The 25,859-nt window shown below is 43.0% G+C and overlaps 1 protein-coding gene across 1 annotated transcript in view; it reads left to right on the top strand.

The window, feature by feature from the left end:
- LOC117345689 (free fatty acid receptor 2-like) overlaps window positions 1-25,244 on the top strand; it is a 51,244-nt gene extending 26,000 nt beyond the window's left edge. The window contains exon 2 of the mRNA XM_033914712.1: window positions 23,552-25,244. Within this exon, the coding sequence (XP_033770603.1) occupies window positions 23,564-24,505 (942 nt within the window). The 5' untranslated portion in view covers window positions 23,552-23,563 and the 3' untranslated portion in view covers window positions 24,506-25,244. The remainder of the gene's footprint in view (window positions 1-23,551) is intronic.
- Window positions 25,245-25,859: the final 615 nt, after the last annotated feature.

Genomic DNA, 25,859 nt, shown 5'->3' with positions numbered 1-25,859 from the left:
AATTTAGTTTCAATTTTTTTATTTAAAACTAGCTGATGCCCCGGCGTTGCACGGGTATTTAATTATAGCAATAACACTGTAAATGGATTTAAATAAAGATACTTTATAGTGGTGAATGAAATAATTTTGTTACAGCTTTATAAAAAGTAAAATATTCAAAGTATAATGTGAAATATTTGACAAAATGAATACAATTCAACTAACACAAAAATTGATTATAAACAACATTTTTAGTTTCACCTCCAGGAGCAAGAACATATACATTCTTGGGTGAACCCACCCTTCCCACGTGTGCAGGTGGGCCGCGAGACCCCCCAGAACATATCACCCCAGGTAGTGAGGGATCTGCATACCAAGTTTCGTTCAAATCGGTCCCACAGCTTCTTACATTTTTTCCATTGACTTGAATGGGTGAAATCTGATTTTCTGTTTGTAGCTCTGCCCACGTGTGCAGGTGGGCCGCGAGACCCCCAGAACATATCACCCCAGGTAGTGAGGGATCTGCATACCAAATTTCGTTCAAATCGGTCACACAGCTTTGTACATTTTTTCCAATGACTTGAATGGGTGAAATCTGATTTTCTGTTTGTAGCTCCGCCCACGTGTGCAGGTGGGCCGCAAGACCCCCAGAACATATCACCCCAGGTAGTGAGGGATCTGCATACCAAATTTCGTTCAAATCGGTCCCACAGCTTCTTACATTTTTTCCATTGACTTGAATGGGTGAAATCTGATTTTCTGTTTGTAGCTCTGCCCATGTGTGCATGTGGGCCGCAAGACCCCCAGAACATATCACCCCCGGTAGTGAGGGATCTGCATACCAATTTTCGTTCAAATCGGTCCCACAGCATTTTACATTTTTTCCATTGACATGAATGGGTGAAATCCGATTTTCTGTTTGTAGCTCCGCCCATGTGTGCAGGAGGGCCGCGAGACCCCCAGAACATATCACCCCAGGTAGTGAGGGATCTGCATACCAAGTTTCATTCAAATCGGTCAAGCCGTTTGTGAATTACTGTGAGAATGGCACTTTTTACATTTTTTCCATTGACATGAATGGGTGAAATCTGATTTTCTGTTTGTAGCTCCGCCCACGTATGCAGGTGGGCCGCGAGACCCCCAGAACATATCACTCCAGGTAGTGAGGGATCTGCATACCAATTTTCGTCCAAATTGGTCACAGTGAGAACGGCAGCTTTTTACATTTTTTCCATTGACATGAATGGGTGAAATCTGATGTTCTGTTTGTAGCTCCGCCCATGTGTGCAGGTGGGCCGCGAGACCCCCAGAACATATCACCCCAGGTAGTGAGGGATCAGCATACCAAGTTTAGTTCAAATCGGGCAAGCCGGTTTTGCTGAGGCAGTTTTTACATTTTTTCCATTGACATGAATGGGTGAAATCTGATTTTCTGTTTGTAGCTCCGCCCAGGTGTGCAGGTGGGCCGTGAGACCCCCAGAACATATCACCCCAGGTAGTTGGAATTACTGTGAGAATGGCAGTTTTTTACATTTTTTACATTGACTTGAATGGGTGAAATCTGAAGTTATGTTTGTAGCTCCGCCCACGTGTGCAGTTGGGCCGCGAGACCCCCAGAACATATCATCCCGGATAGTGAGGGATCCGCATACCAAGTTTCGTTCAAATCGGGCAAGCCGGTTTTGCTGAGGCAGTTTTTACATTTTTTCCATTGACATGAATGGGTGAAATCTGATTTTCTGTTTGTAGCTCCGCCCAGGTGTGCAGGTTGGCCGTGATACTCCCAGAACATATCACCCCAGGTAGTGAGGGATCTGCATACCAAGTTTCGTTCAAATCAGGCAAGCCGTTTTTGCGTTGGCAGCTGTTTTACATTTTTTCCATTGACATGAATGGATGAAATCTGATTTTATGTTTGTAGCTCCGCCCACAAGTGCAGGTGGGCCGTGAGACCCCCAGAACATATCACCCCAGGTAGTGAGGGATCCGCATACCAAGTTTCGTTCAAATCGGGCAAGCCGGTTTTGCGGAGGCAGTTTTTACATTTTTTACATTGACATGAATGGGTGAAATCTGATTTTCTGTTTGTAGCTCCGCCCAGGTGTGCAGGTTGGCCGCGATACCCCCAGAACATATCACCCCAGGTAGTGAGGGATCTGCATACCAAGTTTCGTTCAAATCAGGCAAGCTGTTTTTGCGTTGGCAGCTGTTTTACATTTTTTCCATTGACATGAATGGGTGAAATCTGATTTTATGTTTGTAGCTCCGCCCACATGTGCAGGTGGGCCGTGAGACCCCCAGAACATATCACCCCAGGTAGTGAGGGATCGGCATACCAAGTTTCGTTCAAATCGGGCAAGCCGTTTTTGCGTTGGCAGCTCTTTACATTTTTTCCATTGACATGAATGGGTGAAATCCGATTATCTGTTTGTAGCTCAGCCCACGTGTGCAGGTGGGCCGCAAGACCCCCAGAACATATCATCCCGGGTAGTGAGGGATCTGCATACCAAGTTTCGTTCAAATCGGTCAAGCCGTTTTTGCGTGATCGCGGCACATACATACATACATCCGATTTTATATATATAGATTTAATGTACACGCATTGTCAAATATTTCAAAGCGTATTACAATTCTAAAATAGGGAAAACAGTACAATACATAGACACAATATCAGACAGACATACAAACCCAGGACTGTTACAGAATGGAAGAGGGGATGAATTACAATAATTATATAAAGAAAGGACATATAGGAATAGCACAACCGGGCAGGGAAAGAGGTAAAATGAAAAAATGTTGAAAATTGGAGGGAGGATATATATTATAAGAAGGTCTTGGTCTTTGAATATAAGGGCCTCTTCTATTAAACTGTGCTAGCAATTTTCTAGCGTGGTGAGCTGCGCTGAATGGTCGTGCTGCTCCCGACACTCATAGAGTTTTTGCAGAACACTCCAGATTGATTCCAAGCTCAGTAAACTTAGGGACCTTTTTACTAAGGTGCGGTAGGATATTGCCACGAGGCAAACAATACCGCAGTTGTGCTACACTTGCCACTACAGTAAAAAAAGATTTACTGCATGGCAAGTCAGGCTATAAGGCTTACTGTGGCTGTGGGCAGAAATGGGCAGAGGAAGGGGCGTGTTGTGGGTGTGTGTACCCACAATACACTGGCACAAGGTGGTAAAGGCAAGCAGCACTTTTTACCGCCGGTTTAGCACAGGAGCCTTTACCACCTTCAAAAAGGCAGGCAGTAAGGGCTTTATAGACACGCTGTTACCACAGCACATGCCTCTTGGCAGACATGCCTATGAGCCATGCTTTTTTAACCCATGGTCATTTTTGAATTACCGCAGGCCAAAATAGGTGGTAGGCACCTGCTACGCTAATTTTGTCCATAGACTTTAGTAAAAGGACCCCTTAGAGTAACTTCAAGAACTTTCTAGAACTTTCCATCAATATAAATAGTTGTACAATATATAGAGATCTTAAGCCCACCAGTTGAGTTCCATTCCAACTGCCTAAGTGGTAACATATCTGCATTGCTTTAGATGGCATCCAGAGGCTGCAAATATCCAGCAGATGCATTTTGCTCTATATGTGGCCAATTTATCAAGATGAGAGGGAAAAAGTACCCCATAGAATCATCTGCTAAGATATGCAGTGCTTACAAGGCATAGTTCAGCATGCCTGTTGGGGTTCAAGACAAACTTTGGGCACCTCACTTGACATTTGAGCACTGTCAAAAAAGAAAAAAACCAACTCTGGAAGGTTAGACAATTTTGTTTCTCACTAGGATGGTGAAATTTTCTGCTATAAAATTTCTTGGAATGTTTAATTTATAAAAATACTTAAATTTTAAAATTTTCAATGTTATTTGAAAATATATCATATATGAAATATGTAGCGAGAATCTCGTACACATTAATCAGAGGTGAAATAAACTTATCGTTTTCATTACCACAATTGCATTTTGTTCTATGATACAGAGGGGAAAAAAACATGAAGTTTGCTATCCAAAGAATTTGGCAGGAACCCACTGACCACTCAAGCAACTGATACTTCTGCATGGTGGACCCTTCCAAACGTCAAACTGGCAAACTTGCATCTGCAATCACTTATCCGGATATATTTTCAGCCATTGTGCTGGTGCCACATTGCCCTGAGCTCCCCAAATCCACTCCCCCTGAGAGAGCCTCTGTCTTCAGAAGAGAGCAGCAAGTCAGAAATGAGGGAGATCTTGTAGATCCAGTTTACAATATCAGTGATGCAGCTGATGAGACAAACCCATATTATCCAAACCAAGAAGACCTCAATGACTTGATCAGAGATCTTGGTCTCACCAAGTCCAATGCCAAGCTTTTGACATCTAGGCTCAAGCAGTGGAACTTGGATTAAAGTGTGCAAATCACAGATCAGAGGAAATGTCCCCAAGCTTTTTCCACTTTCTTCAGCCATCAAGATGGGCTCTGCTTCTCCCACAATGTGAGTAGTCTGAGGCAATTGAAATCACCTGTAATCCACAGAAATAAGATAATAATAAGATTACTATCCAAATACACCAAATCTCAATGTTCATTAGATGTCTGCCCAATTTTCTAACAAAAAATATCAAAAACATATTACAACTATCAATTAGACTGGCTGAATAATTTCCTAGAAAAAGGAATATTCCCAGAACATCTAGGAAAAAATTTAAATCACCTGTAACCCAAAAGAGTGGCATCTCTTCATTGATAACTCATTCAGGAGCATCAAAACCATGCTGCTCCATAACAGGAACAAGTATTCATCTCTTCCACTGGCTCACTCAGTGTACCTCAAAGAGAATTACAACAGTATCAAGACCTTACTAGGTACCTTGAAGTATGATGAGTATGGCTGGAGACTTCAAAATGGTGGCATTCCTAATGGGTCTCCAAAGTATCCCTGCTGTCTCTGCCTTTGGGACAGCAGGGATAGAGAGGTGCACTATCAAAGGCGGGACTAGCACAGCAGACCAAGTTCTCTGTGGGGAGAGGCAATGTCAATGGAAACCACTGGTGGACCCCCAGATGGTACTGATGCCACCATTGCACATCAAATTGGGCCTAATGAAACAATTTGTCAGAGCTCTAGATAAGGAGTTGGTAGCCTTCAAGTACCTTCAAAGGTCAAAGTTGGTGTCTTCATTGGACCACAGATAAAGATCCTGTAGTGCAAAGAATTTCCCAAGAAGCTAACTAGGAAGGAGAAAGCAGCTTGGAACAGTTTTGTCACAATGGTTCGGGACTTCCTGGGTAATCACAAAGCTGGAAACTATGTGGAGTTGGTTGAGAATTTGGAGAAGAATTACAGTAAAATGGGCTGTAAGATGTCTTTCAAAGTCCATATCCTCGATGCTCATCTTGAGATATCCAAAGAGAACATAGGAGCATACTCAGAGGAGCAAGGTACATGCTTCCACCAGGATATATTGGACATTGAACTCTGTTACCAAGGACAATATAATGAGAACATGATGGGAGACTACATCTAGGGGCTGATTCGTGAAAGTGACTTATAGCATAAAAGAGAGAGAATACCTTCCACAAACAAAATACCCAGCAGATAGGTACTGGGAAAAATTCTCACCAATCACAGAAATAAGATAATAATAAGATTACTATCCAAATACACCAAATCTCAATGTTCATTAGATGTCTGCCCAATTTTCTAACAAAAAATATCAAAAACATATTACAACTATCAATTAGACTGGCTGAATAATTTCCTAGAAAAAGGAATATTCCCAGAACATCTAGGGAAAAAAATCATTCTAACACTAATCCTAAAATATCAAAATGGAGAAATACATGATGTCAAGAATTACAGACCAGTAGCTTCAATCCCACTTCATGTCAAGCTATTTGACAGCATGGTAACAAATCAAATCACAAAGTACCTGGAACACTATAACCTATTACATATACACTATTCAGTGCTCCGACATCTGAGATTGGACCACACATGAGCACTAGACAAGTCCTTGTACCACAATTCAAATTAGCTAGTGTTGGCCATCAACTCCTATTACTGATTCTAAACTTTCTAGGGGTAAGCGATAAACCCTTGGCTAGAAGGGTTTCTAACAAACAGAACATACAGTGTAAAAATGAATGAAGACAGATTGGAAGAATGGTCAGCATCAAGCAGGCTCACCATTCTTCCCAATACCTTTCAATGTACTGTTGTCAACACTAGGACACTTATGAGGAAAGACCTCACTTACTTCTCCTATGTAGAGGATATTACATTATATATTCCTTTCTACAAGAAAAAAAACAAGATTAACACATCAGTAAAGGAAGTCACTTGTTTAGTTGATGAATTGGGCTGACATGAAACTGAAACTAAAAAAAAGAAACCCCCCAAATGCTTACTGTTAAGCTCAGCATGAATTACTAATGATGACACTGCATAATACCCCACTGAAACTGGAATCAGAACTGAGAATCCTAGGAAAAGGATTGGGGTTTATATACTGCCCTTTTTGTAGTTACACAACCACATTTAAAGTGGTTTGCATACCGGTACTTCAAGCATTTTTCCTATCTGTCCAGGTGGACTCATTATCTAATGTACCTGGGGTACTGGAGGATTATGTGACTTACCAAGTATCACAAGGAGCAGCATGGGGTTTGAACCCACAACCTCAGGGAAGAGAGGCTGTAGCTCTAACCACTATACCACCTCTCCTCTCTTGAAAAATGACCAAGCCTCCTACAAACTGGGAAAAGATAGCCATACCAGAACTCATAATATCAATACTACAACACCAGATATAGCCAATCTTCTCTTCAAACCATAATTATATACCTATATGAACATAAACCAAGTTATCCGTGTCATGAACCCTAATCAAATAGTGTTATCCCTGTTGGAAGTATGGCAGGGACTGAAACTGATCCTCAACCATCCCCTGATTTGATTTCCTCAATGACTTCTTCGACTATTTTCTTCCCTGCCTCACTCACCGGTAGTAGATATGGTGGGCATGATAGATGTGGACGCTGCACAGTTTGTGATCATGTTATGATTACTGACATAGTGATTCACCCCCGATTGCATTACTCACACCATCTTCTTCAATACACTACATGTGAGAGTGTAGGGGTTGTTTACCTCATTGAGTGTCCATGCATGCTTTTTTTACATCGGCCATACCAAAAAGGCCTTCAAAGTCAGGATCATGGAACATCTCAGCAAGATAAGGCAGGGTGAGGTTGGTTGTAGCCCCCCTTGTTCAACATTGGTCAGATTTGGGCCATACAGTGCACAATTTGAAATATGTGGTGTTGGAGGTACATACCTTGCCGCGGGGTGGTGATTTACAGGTGGTTGTGGAAGAAAGAACAATCATGGATTTATAAATGGCAAACAGTTATGCCTCACAGTCTCAACAGGGAGGTAGAATGGTGGATGTTTCTACACTGACAGCTATGACATCATTTCCGGTATATGGAGTTAAATGAACTGGCGGGTGAAGTGAATCTTTCAAAGAGGAAGTGAAACTTTGAAGGACATGAGGTTACCTCCAGATTCACCGAGAGTGTTGGGAGACATTTTTGTATAAACTTTCAATAGTTAAGTTATTGTTTTCTATTTTTTGTAGATCACATCTGTATTAAAGCATTTCATTTGTGGGTTCTCTGAGGAAGCCGGTCAGGCAAAATGCATCAGAACCCGGAGGAATTGGACACCTTTTCTGAGATGAGTACAACCATTAATAACTTTTTTTGAAAGTTTGGATTGTTGCTTGACCATTTAAGTGATTGAAGTGCAATGACTGAACACAAAAGGCACAGTTTATGGGGTATAACCTCGTTTTTGACCTTTTCACCTTTCATTTGGTTCTGAGCACTTTTTACACTTTGTAAGGTGGTGTCACAATTATTAGTGGGTGGTTTTTGCATTTTGTACTTTACGTATCACCCACGTGATATTGAATCTAATTTCTCAAGTTTTGTTCGTTTGGGGATTCAATAAGCTCCACCATTTTCATTAGCAAGGACAAGAAAACCTGCTAATACTTCCTCTGCACTGCTCAGAGGAACGGGTTCAACCTCCCTGAATAATTCTGATGGACTGTACCCACCCAAGAACCCTGCAGGTCATGTATTAAAAATGCTCACTGTGCTACATCAGAATTCTTAGTGGAACACTTCTGGGTTATAACATTTCATCCAGCATTACTTCCAAAGTGGGTTCAGCAGACTCCCATGAGTACTACCAGGCAGCTTCTTGGCTTCTCTTTAAACAAACTCCCAGCTTCTAGCAGTTTCAACCATTGCAGTCCTTTTTCCCCCTCAGTCCTAGGCTTTAATCTGAAACTTCAACTGCAATGCAGCATACCAGTTAAACACACTTTCAACAGCATTTAATCCAGCTTCTGCCACTTCTTCAGCCCATCTTTAAATCTCCATGGGGTGACCCATTTCTGCATTGCTATCACACTCCATAAACTCAGTCTCTGAATCCATTTCAGTTTCAAATGGTTCCAGCTCACTCTGGTTTTCTGGTTCAGGATAAGTAATCTCTGCTTCAGTTTGATACATGGGCTGTAGAATTTCCTAGTCCTCCTTTTTGCACTGAGTCCAGAGTGGCTTAGGCTGTGAACGCTTCTCTTGCTAAGTCCTGCTAGGACCAGCTACTCTGGGTGTAATTCTTCCTACTACTCCTCCCCTTTCGCTTGTGGTGCTGGGATATTTATGCTCAGCTCCAGGTGCCTGCCTGCCCCCGATTGGTGCAGTGCTAAGAGGTGTGTTTATCTGACATTTCAGAGTTTTCTGTCTAGGATTTGGGTTCCCTTTGTGAAATAAATACTCTGGTTTTACCTCTCCTTTCAGTTTCATATTTGGGAACTTAACTTTTCCTGCCTGTTGTGCCTCTCTAGAAAGATATAAATAGGGAGTGTTAACCTCTAGTTTACCTTTTGAAAAAAGTCTAGGCTTGGCAACAGAAGGTATGCAACTGGCATTTGACAATCCTGAGTGCAGCTCAGAATTCAGAGGAACTTCCCTGTGACAGTATTTAAACATCTCTATCATATCTCCCCTCTCCCACCTTTCCTCTAAGTATACAGATTGAGATCTTTAAGTCTGTCCACATACGCCTTACGATGAAGACCTCATACCATTTTAGTAGCCTTCCTCTGGACCGACTCTATTCTAAATGAAGTCTTAACAGAGCCTTATACAGGGGCATCAATACCTCTTTTTCCTACTGGTCAAACCTCCCCTTATGTACCCTAGCATCCTTATAGCCTTCACCGTCAACTTTTCAACCTGTTTGGCCACCTTAAGATCATCACATACAATCACACCCAAGTCCCACTCTTCTCTCACGCCCATAAGTTCTTCACCCCCTAAACTGTACCGTTCCTTTGGGTTTTTGCAGGCCAAATGCATGACCTTGCATTTCTTAGCATTAAATTTTAGCTACCAAATTTCAGACCATTCTTCAAGCTTCGCTAGGTCTTTCTTCCTGTTATTCTTCCTAGCAACTAGTGATTACATTATATTACATTTTACTTATATACCGCAGGACTGTGAAGTTCTATGCAGTTTGCAAAAGAAGTTGAACAATGAGATGAATTAACTTAATTACCTAAATATTTGATAAACAAATACGTTTTTAGATGCCTCCTAAAATCCAATTAAGTGGTTGAAGTCATAATTAAGGTGTTTAAATCTTTATCTCAGGATGCTGCCTGGTAGGACAGAAGGCGATGGTGGTACTTTTTGAATTTGCATCCTCTTTTCGATAGGAAAATTAAATTGGCATGTGAACATCTAGTATATTTATTAGTATCGAATGAGAATGAATCCGTAAGATAATTGGGAGAAAGTCCAAACAGGATTTTATAACAAAAGTATCTAAACTTAAACTCAATCCGAGCCTCCACTGGCAACCAATGCAGTACGCGAAAGAAGGAAGTGATGTGATCATACTGAACAATGCGCAGCCTCTGCAAATTTTTCTGTATTCCTGCCAAGTAAACAATATTGCAGTAATCTAATTGGCTCATTACCAAGGACTGAACCAAAAGTCTAAATTAATTAACATCAAAATATGCTCTGATTGATCGAAGCTTCCATCGTGTGTGAAATCCTCTCCTCACTAGGGCATCCACCTGATTCCTCATCAACAGATTCTGGTCCAAGATTACACCTAGGATCTATATAACAGAATCAATTGAATAGATTTTATTTATAGTAAGAGATGATTCTGAATTATTTTGACGTGGGGAAGCAAGAAAAAATTTAGTTTTCTCTGAGTTTAGTTTCAGTCGAAATGCAACCATCCATTGTTCTATTAATCTAAGTACCTCAGCTACTATGTAGTTAACTTGAGAAAGAGAATCTGAAATAGGAATAATGATGGTTATATCGTCTGTGTAACTAACAACTTTATTCCCAGATGCATTAGCCCAGTGGTCCCCAACCCTTTCCTGAAGGACCACCAGGCCAATTGAGTTTTCAGAATAGCCCTAATGAATATGCATGGAAAAGATTTGGATGCCTGTCACTTCCATTATATGCAAATCTCTCTCATACATATTCATTAGGGCTAGCCTGAAAACCCGAATGGCCTGATGGTCTTCCAGGACAGGGTTGGGGACCACTGCATTAGCCTATCTCCTAGTGAAGACAGATAGATGTTAAAAAGTAGAGGGAGACAGTGGCAATCCCTGAGGTACACCACATGGATTACTCCAGCTGTCTGAGAGGGTGTCGTCAAAGCGAACCTGATAGGTTCGGGTTGTAAGAAAACCACAAAACCATTCCAGCATTCTTCCATGTATTCCAATGGCATCTAAACATTCCAGCATTTTGTCATGATCAACCAAATCAAAGGCAGAGCTCATGTCGAACTTCAGCACCAAAGCACTAAATCCTGTACTAAACAAATTATATAAGTAGTCCAAAATGATGTCATAGCAAAGTAACTATACTACCTTATTAGAGTCTCCTGCTTTCACTGCTAGAATTCCTCAGCAGGACCCTGGTTTTCTGTATGCTGAAGATACGAAATACTGAATTTGGATACACTGGTGTCATGGAGAGGTTCTATGAAATACTTGATGTAAAGTGACAATGAGAAAAATCATGTTTTGTGTAAACCAAAGAGAAAGGAAACCATGTACATGCTGAATCAGTCCTAATTTTGTCTCACTCTATCTGTGGACTTGTAATTTGTTTATCATAATCCATTGTTTACTTATTTAATCTTATTAGAAGCCAAATATTTGGAGAACTCAAAACGCCTTACCAAATCACATAAGACATACTAGCTCTAGTTTTCCAGTCGCCTGATAATGTTAACTGAAGATGATCTAGGTATCACAGTGGGTGGTCAGCTATGCAAGTCAACACAATGTCAGGCCTCACTATATGCATTTATTTATTTAATTAATTAATTTTCTATCCCATTCTCCCCAAAGATCTCAGAACGGGCTATAGTAGTTGGATAAAAAGAGGAAATATCTCACTGTTGATCTATGACTGTAGAAGATCAATTTGCTTTGGAAGGTCCTCTTTATATTATTATATAACTTGGTGGTAAGACTCTGTGTGGAGTACTTGGCGCTCGATTCAGAAGGGGTTCCTGTGTCCTCATCTACCCAGGGTGATAAAGATAATAAAGCCTGACTTGGATAAGAAATGATATCCTGTAAGAGCTCAAGTTGTTTCAGAGTTAAACACAAAGACACACTAAACACAGCTGGTGCGCAGAAGCCATGATATATTACATCAGAAGGTTAAAGTTGACAAGTAAAAAGGAAGACAATGGGGCCAATAGTCAAACCATGGGAGACAGACCGGCTAACTCCTGCAGTGAGCACACTGACCAGTACTGAGCATCCAGGATTTTTTTGGCTGCTAAAAAGTTAACCAGCTAAGTCAATATTTAGCACTGACCAGTTAAATTTATAGTGGCCAAAGGTAGGACTGCTATTTATACAGCCTGATTTGGCAACTAAAATTACTGGTTATCATGCAATATATCCAGTTAACGTTTAGCTGCTAACCATAAATATTCATTGGAGATAACCTATCTCATGTTGAATATTCACATATAACCAGTTAAGCGATATTTAACCAGTCAACACCATTCAGGCTTATTAAATAGCACTGAATATCGGATAGAATATTTATATATAGCTGAGCTCCTAAACTTATGCTCCTTGTGACCCTGTGCAAGTCACTCAATCCTCCATTGCCCCGGTACATTAGATAGATTGTGAGCTCATTGGGACAGTTAGGGAAAATGCTTGAATACCTGATTAAAATGCTTGAGTACCTGATTGTAAGCTGCTTAGATAAGTGTGATAGGTGGTATATAAATACCTACAATAAATAAATGAATAAGTTAGGTCCCTAAATTTGTACCCTATTTTTAGCTAAACTTAGGAGCCTAAGGGACTCATTTTCAAAGCATATGCACATCTCAAAATGGACAAAAATCATCCATCTGCCAAAAATTTACAAGTTGAGATTTTAGAATAGCAGAATTCAGATATGCTGCACTACAGCTCGTCCAAACAGCAAGGGGGTGTGTTGTCAATGTGTTTTGGGTGGGACCAGGGAAAGCCCAAAAATAGGATGTCTAAAAGTGATAACTGAATGTGAAGAAATGTCAGTCTAAAAAGAATATTATTATTTAGACCTCTTTTAGTCATGTCCAGGGTACAAAATGGTGCTCTGATTGATCAGCTGATCACTGGAGTGATTAAGACATGACCCCTCATGAATCCCCCAGTGGTTGCTGTACCCCTCCCCCTCCCTCGAAAGTGCATCCAGAAAGAAATACCAAGCTTGGAGGGATGCTAGAGAGCCTGAAATGAATGAAAGCAAAGGTGAACTGTTTCCAGGTGTCAATCTTCTTAAGTGGCAAAATATAGTATACTCATTAACATCTGATTAACTTCTCTAATCTACTCCTTAAGTATTCTTTATTCCAAAGTGGGGAAGACTGGGGTGGTGTTCGCGATCATCTTGATCACTAAGCAACCCAAACCTGATCCACCATCTCTGATGAAGGCCAACGCCAAGAAACCTGATACCAACAACATGGCTGAGGTTGCAGTGCAACTCATATACATTTCCACACTTCTTACCAAAAGCAAATCTGATATTAAGGATATTAAAGTGGAGATTATTAATTTGACAACGAAGGTCTTTTTGATGGGCACAAGATTAGGATATTTAGAAAAGAAATGTGAGCAGATAGATGGAGTGGCATCAAACCAAAGTATTGGTAAAAGCTGTATGAAGAATGGTGCTAGAGAACCTTGGTAACAGGAATTGCCACAACAATAAGAGAATTCTAGGCCTTCACAAAGGTTCTGATGACCCAGACCCAATAAAATTTCCAGAAGATTGATTGCTGAAAGTGCTCCATTTAAAATTTGACTGCTTGTTTGAAACTAAGAGAGTGCACAAAGAAAAAACAAGTACAATCAAGGCAGAATAGATCTCAGTCAATCTTGTTACAAATCTTGACATTCTGCAATTCTGGAACATATAAAATCAATGCAAAAGATCATGTGACAAGGGCAGATTATCTACATTTCACCAAGGCTACTGCTGAAAAGATATGGCACTTTCTTGCAATGTGCCAAAAGCTGAAATCAATAGATGCCTGCTACAGATTATTAGCTAGAATGAAAGTTATATTCAACAACTGAACAAAAACTTATGTGGATTCACAAGAGTTGGAAATATTCCTATTTGAGCTGAGTCATATTCCTATTTTAGCTGAGTCATATTGAGTTACATCCATCATTCAGGCATGCTTTCGTATTCAATTGTTCTTTTTTTGATGCATATATTTTATTTATTTATTTAGTTTATTTTCTATCCCGTTCTCCCCAATGAGCTCAGAATGGGTTATAGGTTAACATACATAATATATAGTTAATGGGTTTCAATTTGCCATAGGTAGAGTACAAGTTTTTTTAATACAATACAAGTTTTTTTTATCCTAACTCAACACATACTAGGGATCTAATACCAATATACATAATATACAGTTTACAGGTTATAGTTTGCCATAGTTACAGTGCAGTAATTTTCAATATGAGTTGTTAACCTTTATACTTTGGATGTATGTTAACTTCTATAATAAGATTTAATTATTATCCAATATGTTTTATGCAATTTATTAGTATGATATTGTTACATATTATTGTGTTGATATGGAGGTCTGGGAATCCTGCTCTCTGTGCTTTCAGTAAGAACTCTTCCCACCACTGAGGCCTATGTTAAAATGTATAGCGCTGCGTATGCCTTTCAGCGCAATAGAAATAATAAATAGTAGTAGTAGTAGTAATAGTAGTAGATGCAGAAAGAGGATCAGTAAGACTATGTGGGTCTGCTCTGATCCAATTTTTGGCCAATTTAAAAAGAGCTATTCATGCACTAAAATGTTTGTATGCAAATGATTCACATGGAGGTTTGTTGTAATCCCCGACTCTGCCATCTGATTGATCGCTATGAAAGCGACTCTCACACATCTGCAGAGCCAGCAGAAGAAGCCTGAACAGCTGAGAGGTAAGGGAAGTCCCCTACCACTCAGGTGTTCAGGGCAGGAAACCTTTTTTTCTTTTTTAATGGGCACAGATGATGTGTGTGTTACACACGCACAATATCTGCCCTATTAAAAAAAAAGCACCCCCCACCACTGATCCCAGATGAATGTGGTACTGGGAATCACCCCGCACTAGTGAAAGTAGGCAGGAGGGATGTAAATTCCCTCCTGCCATGCCAACCCCCCCTCTCCTAGCAGTGAAACAGCAGAAGGAATGTCCACTCTCTCCTCTGCCACTGAAGGCCCATCCCCATGCCAGGCACCCTGCCAAAGATCCCCTACCCTCCCCCTTCCCCCCCAAGAAAGGCAGGATGGATGATAGGTCCCCCAAGCCACCCCGTACCTTTCAAGGAAGTTAGGAGCAGGAGGGATTCTCTGTCACTCCTCCTCCGAGGTCCGCCTGTCCAAAATGGCGGGCCTTCCCCTCCCCGGAGCATCATGTGATGCACAGGGAGGGGCCCATGACCTTGACTGGCTCAGATACCAAAGACTCCTTCCCTTGGTAGGGGCCTTAGGCATCTGAGCCAATTAGGGCCTTAGACTCCTTCCTCTGTATCCCAGGATACAAGGGTTGGCATGGCAGGAGGGAGTGGGCATCCCTCCTGATGATTTTTGCTAGCATGTGGGGAGAATTCCCAGTGCTGCATTCATTGGGGGTCGTCAAGGAGGGAAGTCATCGATGTGAGGCTTTATTCATTTTTTTATGGGACATATATTTTGCGTGTGTAACATGCAATATTTTTTGTATGTAACACACATAAAATATCTGTGCCATTAAAACAAAAATGAAAAAAAAACAAAACTGGCAGACCTGTCTGGTTTTTGGGATCACTAAAACCCTTGTTTTTATGTGCATAGCCAAGTGATGTTAGTGCATCAATCGCTTGGCTAGTTTGCGTGGGGTTTTAGATAATTTGCATGGCTGGATTGTACAATGGACGGTCGAGGGGAAAAATTTGCGGTGAGCCATTTTGAGCATCGGGTCGGCAAATGCAATTGTCGCTAAAGCTATAAAAACAGGTTTAGCAACTATCACTGGCTTTAGTGCATCTGGGCCTGAGAGTTTAAACTTTCATTACTAGGGATGGATTAACAGCCTATTGCTGGGGGTCAGAAGGAGAGTTAATATGATTGGTGGGTGGTCAGGTTTTGTTGATGTGTATGTGTCTGTATGAAAGTGTTTTTTCTCCACTGTTATGGGTGTGGAGGGTTTTGCTTCTTTCTCAAATTGCAGAACTTGGAACTTGCACTTTTTCTCAAATATTTTATGTGTTCCATGCTTCTTGCGTGCTATGACCTTTATACCTCTTCATTTATAGATAATGGGTGACTACACAGTAGTAGCACTTAATGTGAAAGGCATTAATAACCACATTAAGTGCAAAAAGCTTTTATTGTATTTTAGACATCATATTTTTCCAAGAAACTAGATTGTGTGCTCTGGATTTAAGAAACCTAAGCAAACTTGGGTGCATGATTGTTATTTTTCTGTAGCTATTTCTGGGAAATGTGGTATAACAATTTTATTGGCAAAAAACTGAAATATTCTATTTTTTCCCAATGTGCAGATTTATATGGATAGTGGAATGAATATCAAATATTTGCTCTTGTCAATGTACCTGTATATGGGTCAAATGTGGATGAAACAAACTCTAATTTATCAATTTACATTGGTATTGGCTGGTTATATTTTATAGCTGGAGGAGATTGGAATATGATTTTAGATGCCATACTAGATAGGCATTTTTCAGCCCCTAAAGCCTATTCAGTTATGGTACAAATGATGCAATCACATACTCTGGATATCTGGAGACTGCTGCATCACACTTTTGAATTCACTTTTTACTCCAAGCCTCATAACTCTAGCATGAGACTAGATTACTTCCTTCCTAACTTCCAAAACACTGGTACAGTCAATTACTAGGACTACTACTGAGATAATTCATATATCAGATCATGCTGGTATTTCTTTAACAATGAACATGGGGGATTACAAAAATACTAATGGACCCAGAGGGTGGTGGACACATGGAACAAGCTTCCAGAGGAGGTGATAAGCCAGAACTCTGTACAGGGGTTCAAGAAAGGTTTGGATGGGTTCCTGGAGGATAAGGGGATAGAGGGGTACAGATAGAACTTGAGGTAGGTTATTGAATTGGTCAGTAACCACTTCACAGGTCGCGGACCTGATGGACCGCCGCGGGAGCGGACCGCTGGGCAGGATGGACCTCTGGTCTGACCCAGTGGAGGCAACTTCTTATGTTCTTATGTTCTTATGTTCTTAAGCAATGATCCAAATTTTATTAATTGCGCCATTTTGAAAATTTTGAATCACATAGGAAGCTGTGTTCCGTACTGCTTAACACTATCCCCTGACAAAGCCTAACAGGTGAAACGGAGGCCCCATTGGGTTTAACTAAGCAGTGCCATTCACTTTCAGCAGCGTTTACTAAGATAAGTGCTTTTTGAATTTATAGGCGTTATCTTCTATTCACTATAAAGTTTGAATATTGATGATGATTAAAAATATAAAAACATAAAAATATTAAAACTATTTATACAAAAAATTTTTTTAAAAAATATTTAAATAGAATAGGGAGTTTGGGCCAATGATTGAGTTACTGACCTGTGATACATATCAGCAATCAACTGATTGACTATAGGTCTCTGAGACCCATCTCCTATGCTAACAAAGTATTATTTATTGTACATAAAATTGTTTGGGTGTATTTTGCTTCTATTCATTTGTTTCAACACCCGATTGTGTATTTGCGTCTATGGACTACAAAAATACTAATGGACTGTGGAGATTCAATGTGGTCTTAAGCGATGATCCCAATTTTATTAATTGCTTTCATACTACCGTATTTTCACGCATATAACGCGCGCGTTATACGCGTTTTTACCTACCGCGCATACCCCTCGCGCGTTATATGCGTGAGCGCGTTATACCAAAGTTTTTAAACATAGTTCCCACCCCGCCCGACGCCCGATTCACCCCCCCAGCAGGACCGCTCGCACCCCCACCCCGAACGACCGCTCGCACGCGCTCCCACCCGCACCTGCATCCACGATCGGAGCAAGAGGGAGCCCAAGCCCTCTTGCCCGGCCAACTCCCCGACGTCCGATACATCCCCCCCCCCGGCAGGACCACTCGCACCCCCACCCCGAACGACCGCTCGCACGCGCTCCCACCCGCACCCACGATCGGAGCAAGAGGGAGCCCAAGCCCTCTTGCCCGGCCGACTCCCCGACGTCCGATACATCCCCCCCCTCTGGCAGGACCACTCGCACCCCCACCCCGAAGGACCGCCGACTTCCCGACAATATCGGGCCAGAAGGGAGCCCAAACCCTCCTGGCCACGGCGACCCCCTAACCCCACCCCGCACTACATTACGGGCAGGATGGATCCCAGGCCCTCCTGCCCTCGACGCAAACCCCCCTCCCTCCAACGACCGCCCCCCCCCCCAAGAACCTCCGACCGCCCCCCCCAGCCGACCCGCGCCCCCCCTGGCGATCCCCACGACCCCCCCACCCCCCTTCCCTGTACCTTTGGTAGTTGGCCGGACATACGGGAGCCAAACCCGCCTGTCCGGCAGGCAGCCAACGAAGGAATGAGGCCGGATTGGCCCATCCATCCTAAAGCTCCGCCTACTGGTGGGGCCTAAGGCGCGTGGGCCAATCAGAATAGGCCCTGGAGCCTTAGGTCCCACCTGGGGGCGCGGCCTGAGGCACATGGGCCCAACCCGACCATGTGCCTCAGGCCGCGCCCCCAGGTGGGACCTAAGGCTCCAGGGCCTATTCTGATTGGCCCACGCGCCTTAAGCCCCACCAGTAGGCGGAGCTTTAGGATGGATGAGCCAATCCGGCCTCATTCCTTCGTTGGCTGCCTGCCGGACAGGCGGGTTTGGCTCCCGTCTGTCCGGCCAACTACCAAAGGTACGGGGAAGGGGGGTGGGGGGGTTGTGGGGGTCGCCAGGGGGGTCGCGGGTCGGCTGGGGGGGCGGTCGGAGGTTCTTGGGGGGGCGGTCGTTGGGGGGGAGGGGGGTTTGCGTCGAGGGCAGGAGGGCCTGGGATCCCTCCTGCCCGTAATGTAGTGCGGGGTGGGGTTAGGAGGTCGCCGTGGCCAGGAGGGTTTGGGCTCCCTTCTGGCCCAACTACCAAAGGTACGGGGAAGGGGGGTGGGGGGGTCATGGGGGTCGCCAGGGGGGTCGCGGGTCGGCTGGGGGGGCGGTCGTTGGGGGGAGGGGGGTTTGCGTCGAGGGCAGGAGGGCCTGGGATCCCTCCTGCCCGTAATGTAGTGCGGGGTGGGGTTAGGGGGTCGCCGTGGCCAGGAGGATTTGGGCTCCCTCCTGGCCCGATATTGTTGGGGAGTCGGCGGTCCTTCGGGGGGGGGAGGGATGTATCGGACGTCGGGGGGGGGGCATCAGGCTTTCAGGATGGGGACAGACCTTCAAGGGGGGACAGTGCACGGATGTCAGGGGGGTTGAACGGAGAGTCGGGACAGCGCACGGAGAGTCGGGACAGCGCACGGAAAGTCAGGGCAGTGCACGGAAGTCAGGGGGGGTGAACGGAGAGTCGGGACAGCGCACGGAGAGGCGGGGCAGTGCACGGAAGTCAGGGGGGGGTGAACGGAGAGTCGGGACAGCGCACGGAGAGGCGGGGCAGTGCACGGAAGTCAGGGGGGGTGAACGGAGAGTCGGGACAGCGCACGGAGAGGCGGGGCAGTGCATGGAAGTCAGGGGGGGGTGAACGGAGAGTCGGGACAGCGCACGGAGAGGCGGGGCAGTGCACGGAAGTCAGGGGGGGTGAACGGAGAGTCGGGACAGCGCACGGAGAGGCGGGGCAGTGCACGGAAGTCAGGGGGGGGTGAACGGAGAGTCGGGACAGCGCACGGAGAGGCGGGGCAGTGCACGGAAGTCAGGGGGGGGTGAACGGAGAGTCGGGCAGCATGCGCGGTATACCCGTGAGCGCGGTATACCAAAGTTTTTGTGCATATCATCGTGATTTCTGCGCGCTATACCCGTGTGCGCGTTTTATACGGGTGCGTGTTATTTGCGTGAAAATACGGTATATGGAATGCCTGTAGTTCATATATCCAAGGTGAGAGTATTAGCTATTCTTCCCAGAAAGCTAAAGAACAGTGCAATACCCTTATGAATATGGAATCCCAGATTAGGAACCGGGGATCTAAATTTTTCTCTAGTCCTTCCGCATTATATCTTTAGCTTCAAAAGTTGAAATTCCAATATAACATTTTGTTATCTGAAAAAGCTGGAATGCAGATGAACGGAGAACATGCCCTATATTACAAACAAAATAACAGAGTAGGTAGATTATTAGCTAACTACCTATGGAACAAGTGAAAAACAGACAAAATCCATGCTATTAAAGTGTTTAATGTTTATTCCAGAGATATCATCCTGTTGCCTGATGGTCATTAAAAGTGATTCTAAAGCAAGATTGAATAACAGAGGAGGAGAGAGGCAGCCTTGTTGCATTCCCTATGTTACAAAGAATGAAGAGGATAGACACCCTTCCACATTCAATCTTACCATGAGCTTATAGTATAAGATTCACACCATATCAATGAAATGGTCTCCCAAATTAAATCAATGCAAAGTTTCAAAAAGATACTTCTACTCAATGTAATCAAATACTTTTTCAGCGTCCAAGGATACTACACACATAGGTTCACTAATAGTATTGGCTACAGTGAGGATATGGCTAAATACTGTCGTATTACTAGAAGCCATTATACCTTTGATAAATTCACATTGTGAAGGGCAAATTCATTGAGGCATCAATTTAGCAAGTCTGTCTGTTAGAATTTAGCATAAATTTTATAGTCATAGTTGAGTAGTGAGATAGTTCTACAGTTTTTCATGTATAAAGGATCCTACCCAGGTTTCAGAAATATGTTAATTATAGCCTCTGTGAATGATCCTGCACTATTATTAGACCTCAAAAAATTGATAAAGTCTAAGCAAGTGGGGAGTGAGGATAACCTGATAGATATAGTAGAATTTCATATTAGCCCATCTATACCTGGGGCTTTACCAGGCTTTATAGGTTTAATGGCAGCCACAATGTCTGTGCTAGATAATGGGACATTAAGGAATCTAATTGAGAAGAAGGGAGAGGAGGAGGCACTAGGTAACTTAAAAAAAATTACAAATTTGAGTTGGGGTAGGTGAGGTACCCGATATATATACAGTAGCTGTTGATAGAACTGCTAAAATTGAGCTACAATGTACTTAGAAACATAGAAACATAGAATATGACGGCAGAAAAGGGCCATAGCCCATCAAGTCTGCCCATGCTAATGGCCCACCCTCCGAACTTCACCCCGCTAGAGATCACACATGCATATCCCATTTCCTTTTAAAATCTAGCGCGCTGCTGGCCTTAATCACCTGCAGTGGAAGTTCATTCCAATGATCGACCACCCTTTCAGTGAAGAAATACTTCCTGGCGTCGCCATGAAATTGCCCGCCCTTGATTTTCAGCGGATGTCCTCTTGTGGTCGAAGGTCCTTTAAGAAAGAAGACATCGTCTTCCACCTCGATGCGGCCCGTGATATATTTAAACGTCTCAATCATGTCCCCCCTCTCTCTACGTTCCTCGAGCGAGTATAGCTGCAATTTATTCAGTCTTTCCTCAAATGGGAGGTTCTTGAGTCCCGAGACCATCCTGGTGGCCATTCGCTGAACCGACTCAATTCTCCGCACATCTTTTTGATAATGTGGTTTCCAGAATTGAACACAATATTCCAGATGAGGTCTCACCATGGATCTGTACAAGGGTTGGAATGGGGGCCACAGGGGCCATGGCCTCCCTCAAAATTGCCCAGCATTAGCAAGCAGGGTAGCTGCCCTATCTCCCATCGCAGCCTGCAAGCGACTTCACCCATGCTCCGGGGCTCTAACACTGCGCTTGCCAGCTTCCCGACCCTTCTCTAATGAAACCAGAAGTTACGTCATGAGGGGGGAAAAAGGAGAAGTGAAGCATGCAAGCAGAGTGTTAGAGCCCCGGAGCAATGGAAAAGTCGCTTGCTGGCTAAGACTACGTTGGCGGGAGATAGGGCAGGGAGGGAGGCGTTCAACTTGCTGCTCCTGCTTGCTTCAGGCCTTCCTCGCTGCCGGGTCCTGTCTTCACAGAAACAGAGTAGGTGGGATCCAGCAGCAAGGAAGGCCCAAAGCAAGCAGGAGCAGCGAGTTGTGAATGCTGTGCTGCCGATGGCTGTGTGAGACTTGGAGGGGGGGATGCGCCCGTGCCCCCTTGCAGGCTTCATCTTCCGCCAGCCATATCAAATGTGTCAGAATTTTGGTTGGGGAACTGAGGAGAGGGCTGAAAAGAGAAACTTCTTGTACCCTCCACTGATTTGTCTGGCAGGAGATGAAGCCTGCACGGGGACACGGGCGCACTTCCCCCCCCCCAAGTCTCACACAGCCATCGGTAGCACAGCATTCACAACTCACTGCTCCCCCTCTGACCCACGGGATTCCAACAGGAACCCCCCTCTAGCCAATGGGACTCCCATGGGGATGGAAGGCTTTGGAAGCAGGGTTTGTCCATATAATATAATGGACATGTCAGCCTTAGTAAAAGAGGGGGTTTATAAGTTAATTACCTGAACAGAAAACAAAAAAAGGGTTCCACCAAAGAGATTCCACAAGGAAAACATCAGCGCAAACACAAAAGAAACTGTGGAATTGATGATCCTGTCAGAAGTAATTGCTGCTTTTTATGGGGCTGGGCGGGGCTGGAGGTAATTCCTGACGTGGACGGGGGGGACGGAGAGGATCCTGGCGGGGACAGGCGGGGATGGGTGGGATTTCTGTCCCTGTGAAATTCTCTAGTGTACAGTTGGGTCCAGTAGGTTTGGGGTTATGGTAAGAGGTGTACCTTGGCCTTTTTATGTGAAATTCACTGCAGTGCCCCCTAGTGGCACACTGCTCTGCTGAGATGTCAGCGTGGCTAATTTGTTAGAAACGCTGGCTCCTTTTACATCCCAATGGCTTACATTTTGCATTTTTATTTTGGACACTTTTTTTTTTAATGGTTCAAAAAGATCAACATGCTGAGCACAAACACATCTAAGAAATAGCCATTTTTGAAACAAAAAGATAGGCATTTTCCTGTTTTGAAAATGGTCATGGTCACTACTGGATTTTTGGACGTGTTTCGCAAAACATCCAAAATCGGATTTAGATGTTATATCGAAAATGCTCCTCCACGTCTCTTTGTAAAATAGGATGCAAATAGGCACCTTCTCCATCTCCAAACCTAAGTGTTGTGTTAGAAAATTATCCCCTGGAGGGCATTTTTTCAAACTTTTTTCCCCCTGGGTAAAAGTGCCTGTACTATGACTAGTGTTGGAACTCTTATCCATATTCCAAAAAATGTGTGTAGAATCAAGACAGCAGAATAGAAATAAATTGAATAAGGGAAAGTATGCCTGGGGCTTTGAAAATTACAGCTGCAGGCAGGCTTTCCTTGAGTACATTTGCAACTGTTTGAACGGATTAATACGAATATCAGGGTCATATGAATAAAAATCAGGTGATTCCATTTTATATCGATGGAGTGTGGCTTTCCACCATTCCTATGAAGTGAGTTGTAAATTCTGGGATTAAGCAACAGAGATCAATATTTTCAAATGGTTTTTGTTATAGTGGGCTTTTTCCAGAAATTCCATTCTGGTCTAGGTGTATTTATTAAGGCTAAAGACTCAGCTAGTCCTGGTTTACAATTGTTTGCAAACTGTTAGCATAAATCCAAAATGATTTTGTTTCTCCCTATGGACATGAAACTATATTGTAAGCTTAAGCTTCAACATTCATCTCCATGCATGCATGCATGCATGAGGTTTGTATCTTAACAAGCTAAGAGATTTGCATAACATTTTTTTACTCTGCATTAATTTCTTCTCTGATGTCCAATGTTGTTTCCCAACAGGAGCTCAGGAAAATGACATTTAAGACTCCTCTGGTTCTTTCAGTCTACATAATAACTTTCTTGATTGGGCTGCCGTCCAACTTGTTGGCGCTCTATACTTTCTCGGTCAAGATCCACCGGAAGCCCACACCAGTCGATATCCTGCTGCTCAACCTCTCAATATCTGACCTGCTGCTCTTGATTTTCCTTCCGTTCAAGATGATGGAGGCTGCAGCTGACATGAAGTGGCCTTTACCTTTCTTTCTCTGCTCCCTGGTGGTGTTTGTCTATTTTAACAGCATCTATAGCAGTTCTTTGTTCTTGACTGCCATCAGTGTAGAGCGGTACCTGGGAGTGGCGAACCCCATCCAATACAAAATCAATCGCAAGTGTAAACATGCTGTAATGGCTTGTGCATTCATCTGGATTTTCTGTAGCCTACATTGTAGCTTCACATACTTTATTGTGCAACTTGTCCCGAACAATATGTCAGATAGCCTCAAATGCTATGCAGACTTTACAGATGACCAATTAATGTACTTATTGCCCTATCGGTTGGAAGTTTGCCTCCTGCTCTTCTGCATCCCCTTCATAATCACCATCTTCTGCTATGTCAACTTCATTCGGATTTTAATCACAATGCCTAAAATCAGTAGAAAGAAGACACAGAAGGCCATTGGGCTTGTGGCGGTCACTCTGAGCAACTTCATTCTCTGCTTTGCACCTTATAATATCTCTCACATTGTGGGGTTCATAGAGAAAGGGAGTCTCCCATGGAGAATCTATGCTTTGCTCCTCAGCACATTGAATGCTTGTCTGGATCCACTTCTCTTCTATTATTCATCCACAGCCATCCAACAAACATTGAAGAAGTGCATCACCAGCACAAGCAAGAGATTGAACCTAACTTCCCGTTCTTGGTTCTGTGGACAGGAAAAACAGAACTCAACAGATGTGACGGATGACTCTGATTGAGTGACCAAGCACTATTATTCATTTTCCTTATGTTATATGAACTTACAGTGTTACACACAGGAAGTGCATACCTATTCCACAGTTAGATCATGAGTTAGGTAGCAGTTGTGATGTTGTTTGGAATTTTTTTAAAGTTGGCTAATAATCTATATTTTATCATTTCCTGCATTGTGTCTTGTCCTGAAGCCATATCTCAGATATGAGGTTAAAATCCAACAGCACCTTTAAAATTATATGTACTCTTAGTGGCACTGTCAGTGTGACAGTTGGCTTTAAAATCCACTTTTAATTTTATATATGCATGAGACAATTGTATAACAGGACAGCTGGAGGGTACTTACTTTCCTTCATAGACCACTAGTGTAACAGCAAAAGTCCATACTTAGAAGTTAGGCACAAATATTTCCACCAGCTATAGAGTTGGTGCATGTATTATAGTTGCTTCCACAGATACATGGGCGTCTTAAAGTATTCTAAGGTTCATGCCTAATGTGCACCCCTCCCATACCACCTAGGCTCCATCCCTGTGTATACCCACTGTGCAAATACATGCTATGTGAGATATATGTATTTATATAATAACCCTTAGGTGCCTGATTGGCATATATGCATGTATGTGCACAAATATGATTAGGAGGGGATGACAAAATGTTCTCAGCTCAACCAACCAACTTCCCGAATTCTGAGTATTATTTTACCACTGTAGCTGAAAAGAGACATCTTATTTTGTTAAATTCCAATTTACAGAAATGAAATTCTATGTTTTTTGACATTGTTTCAGATCATTGATTGAACCATATCCATGTCATTCTCTTCTTGGTTGGGCTAAGAACTTTTAGCATCCCCTCATATATATGCTAGTATTCTAAACATTTAGGTTCATAACACATGTGTAAATTTGAGTGCCTAATTTATGACTTTGCCCAGTTAAAGTTATACCTTTAATTTAGCTATTGGCCTTTCGAAGGATGTTATGTTTTCAATGACTGAATTTCAAAGCTGAATGCATAACTTTTTTGCCAGCCTTCATTCTGTCTCAAAATGCTTCCTTTTTCCAACACCTAACTTTAGCTACTTTTGGGGTCAATATTCAGCCAACAATGGCAAGTGTTTTGCTCATTGCCAACAGCGATATTCCTGGATATTGAAAACAGAGACCTGTACAGGTTTTTGCTTTTACTATCCGGTTATTTATGCTAGATCTATGGCTGGTGTAGCTGAGGGCACTAGTGTTCTATAATGGAATCTGGTCGTCCAGATGCTGTTATAGAGTAGACTTCCATTGGAGGCACCCAGTTATAATAATAATAATAATAATTTATTTTCTTGTATACCGCCCAACCAGTAGTTCTGG

The sequence above is a fragment of the Geotrypetes seraphini genome, chromosome 11 (genome assembly GCF_902459505.1).
Source record: "Geotrypetes seraphini chromosome 11, aGeoSer1.1, whole genome shotgun sequence".
Lineage (NCBI taxonomy): Eukaryota > Metazoa > Chordata > Amphibia > Gymnophiona > Dermophiidae > Geotrypetes > Geotrypetes seraphini.
This window is presented reverse-complemented; position numbering and strand designations above follow the sequence as displayed.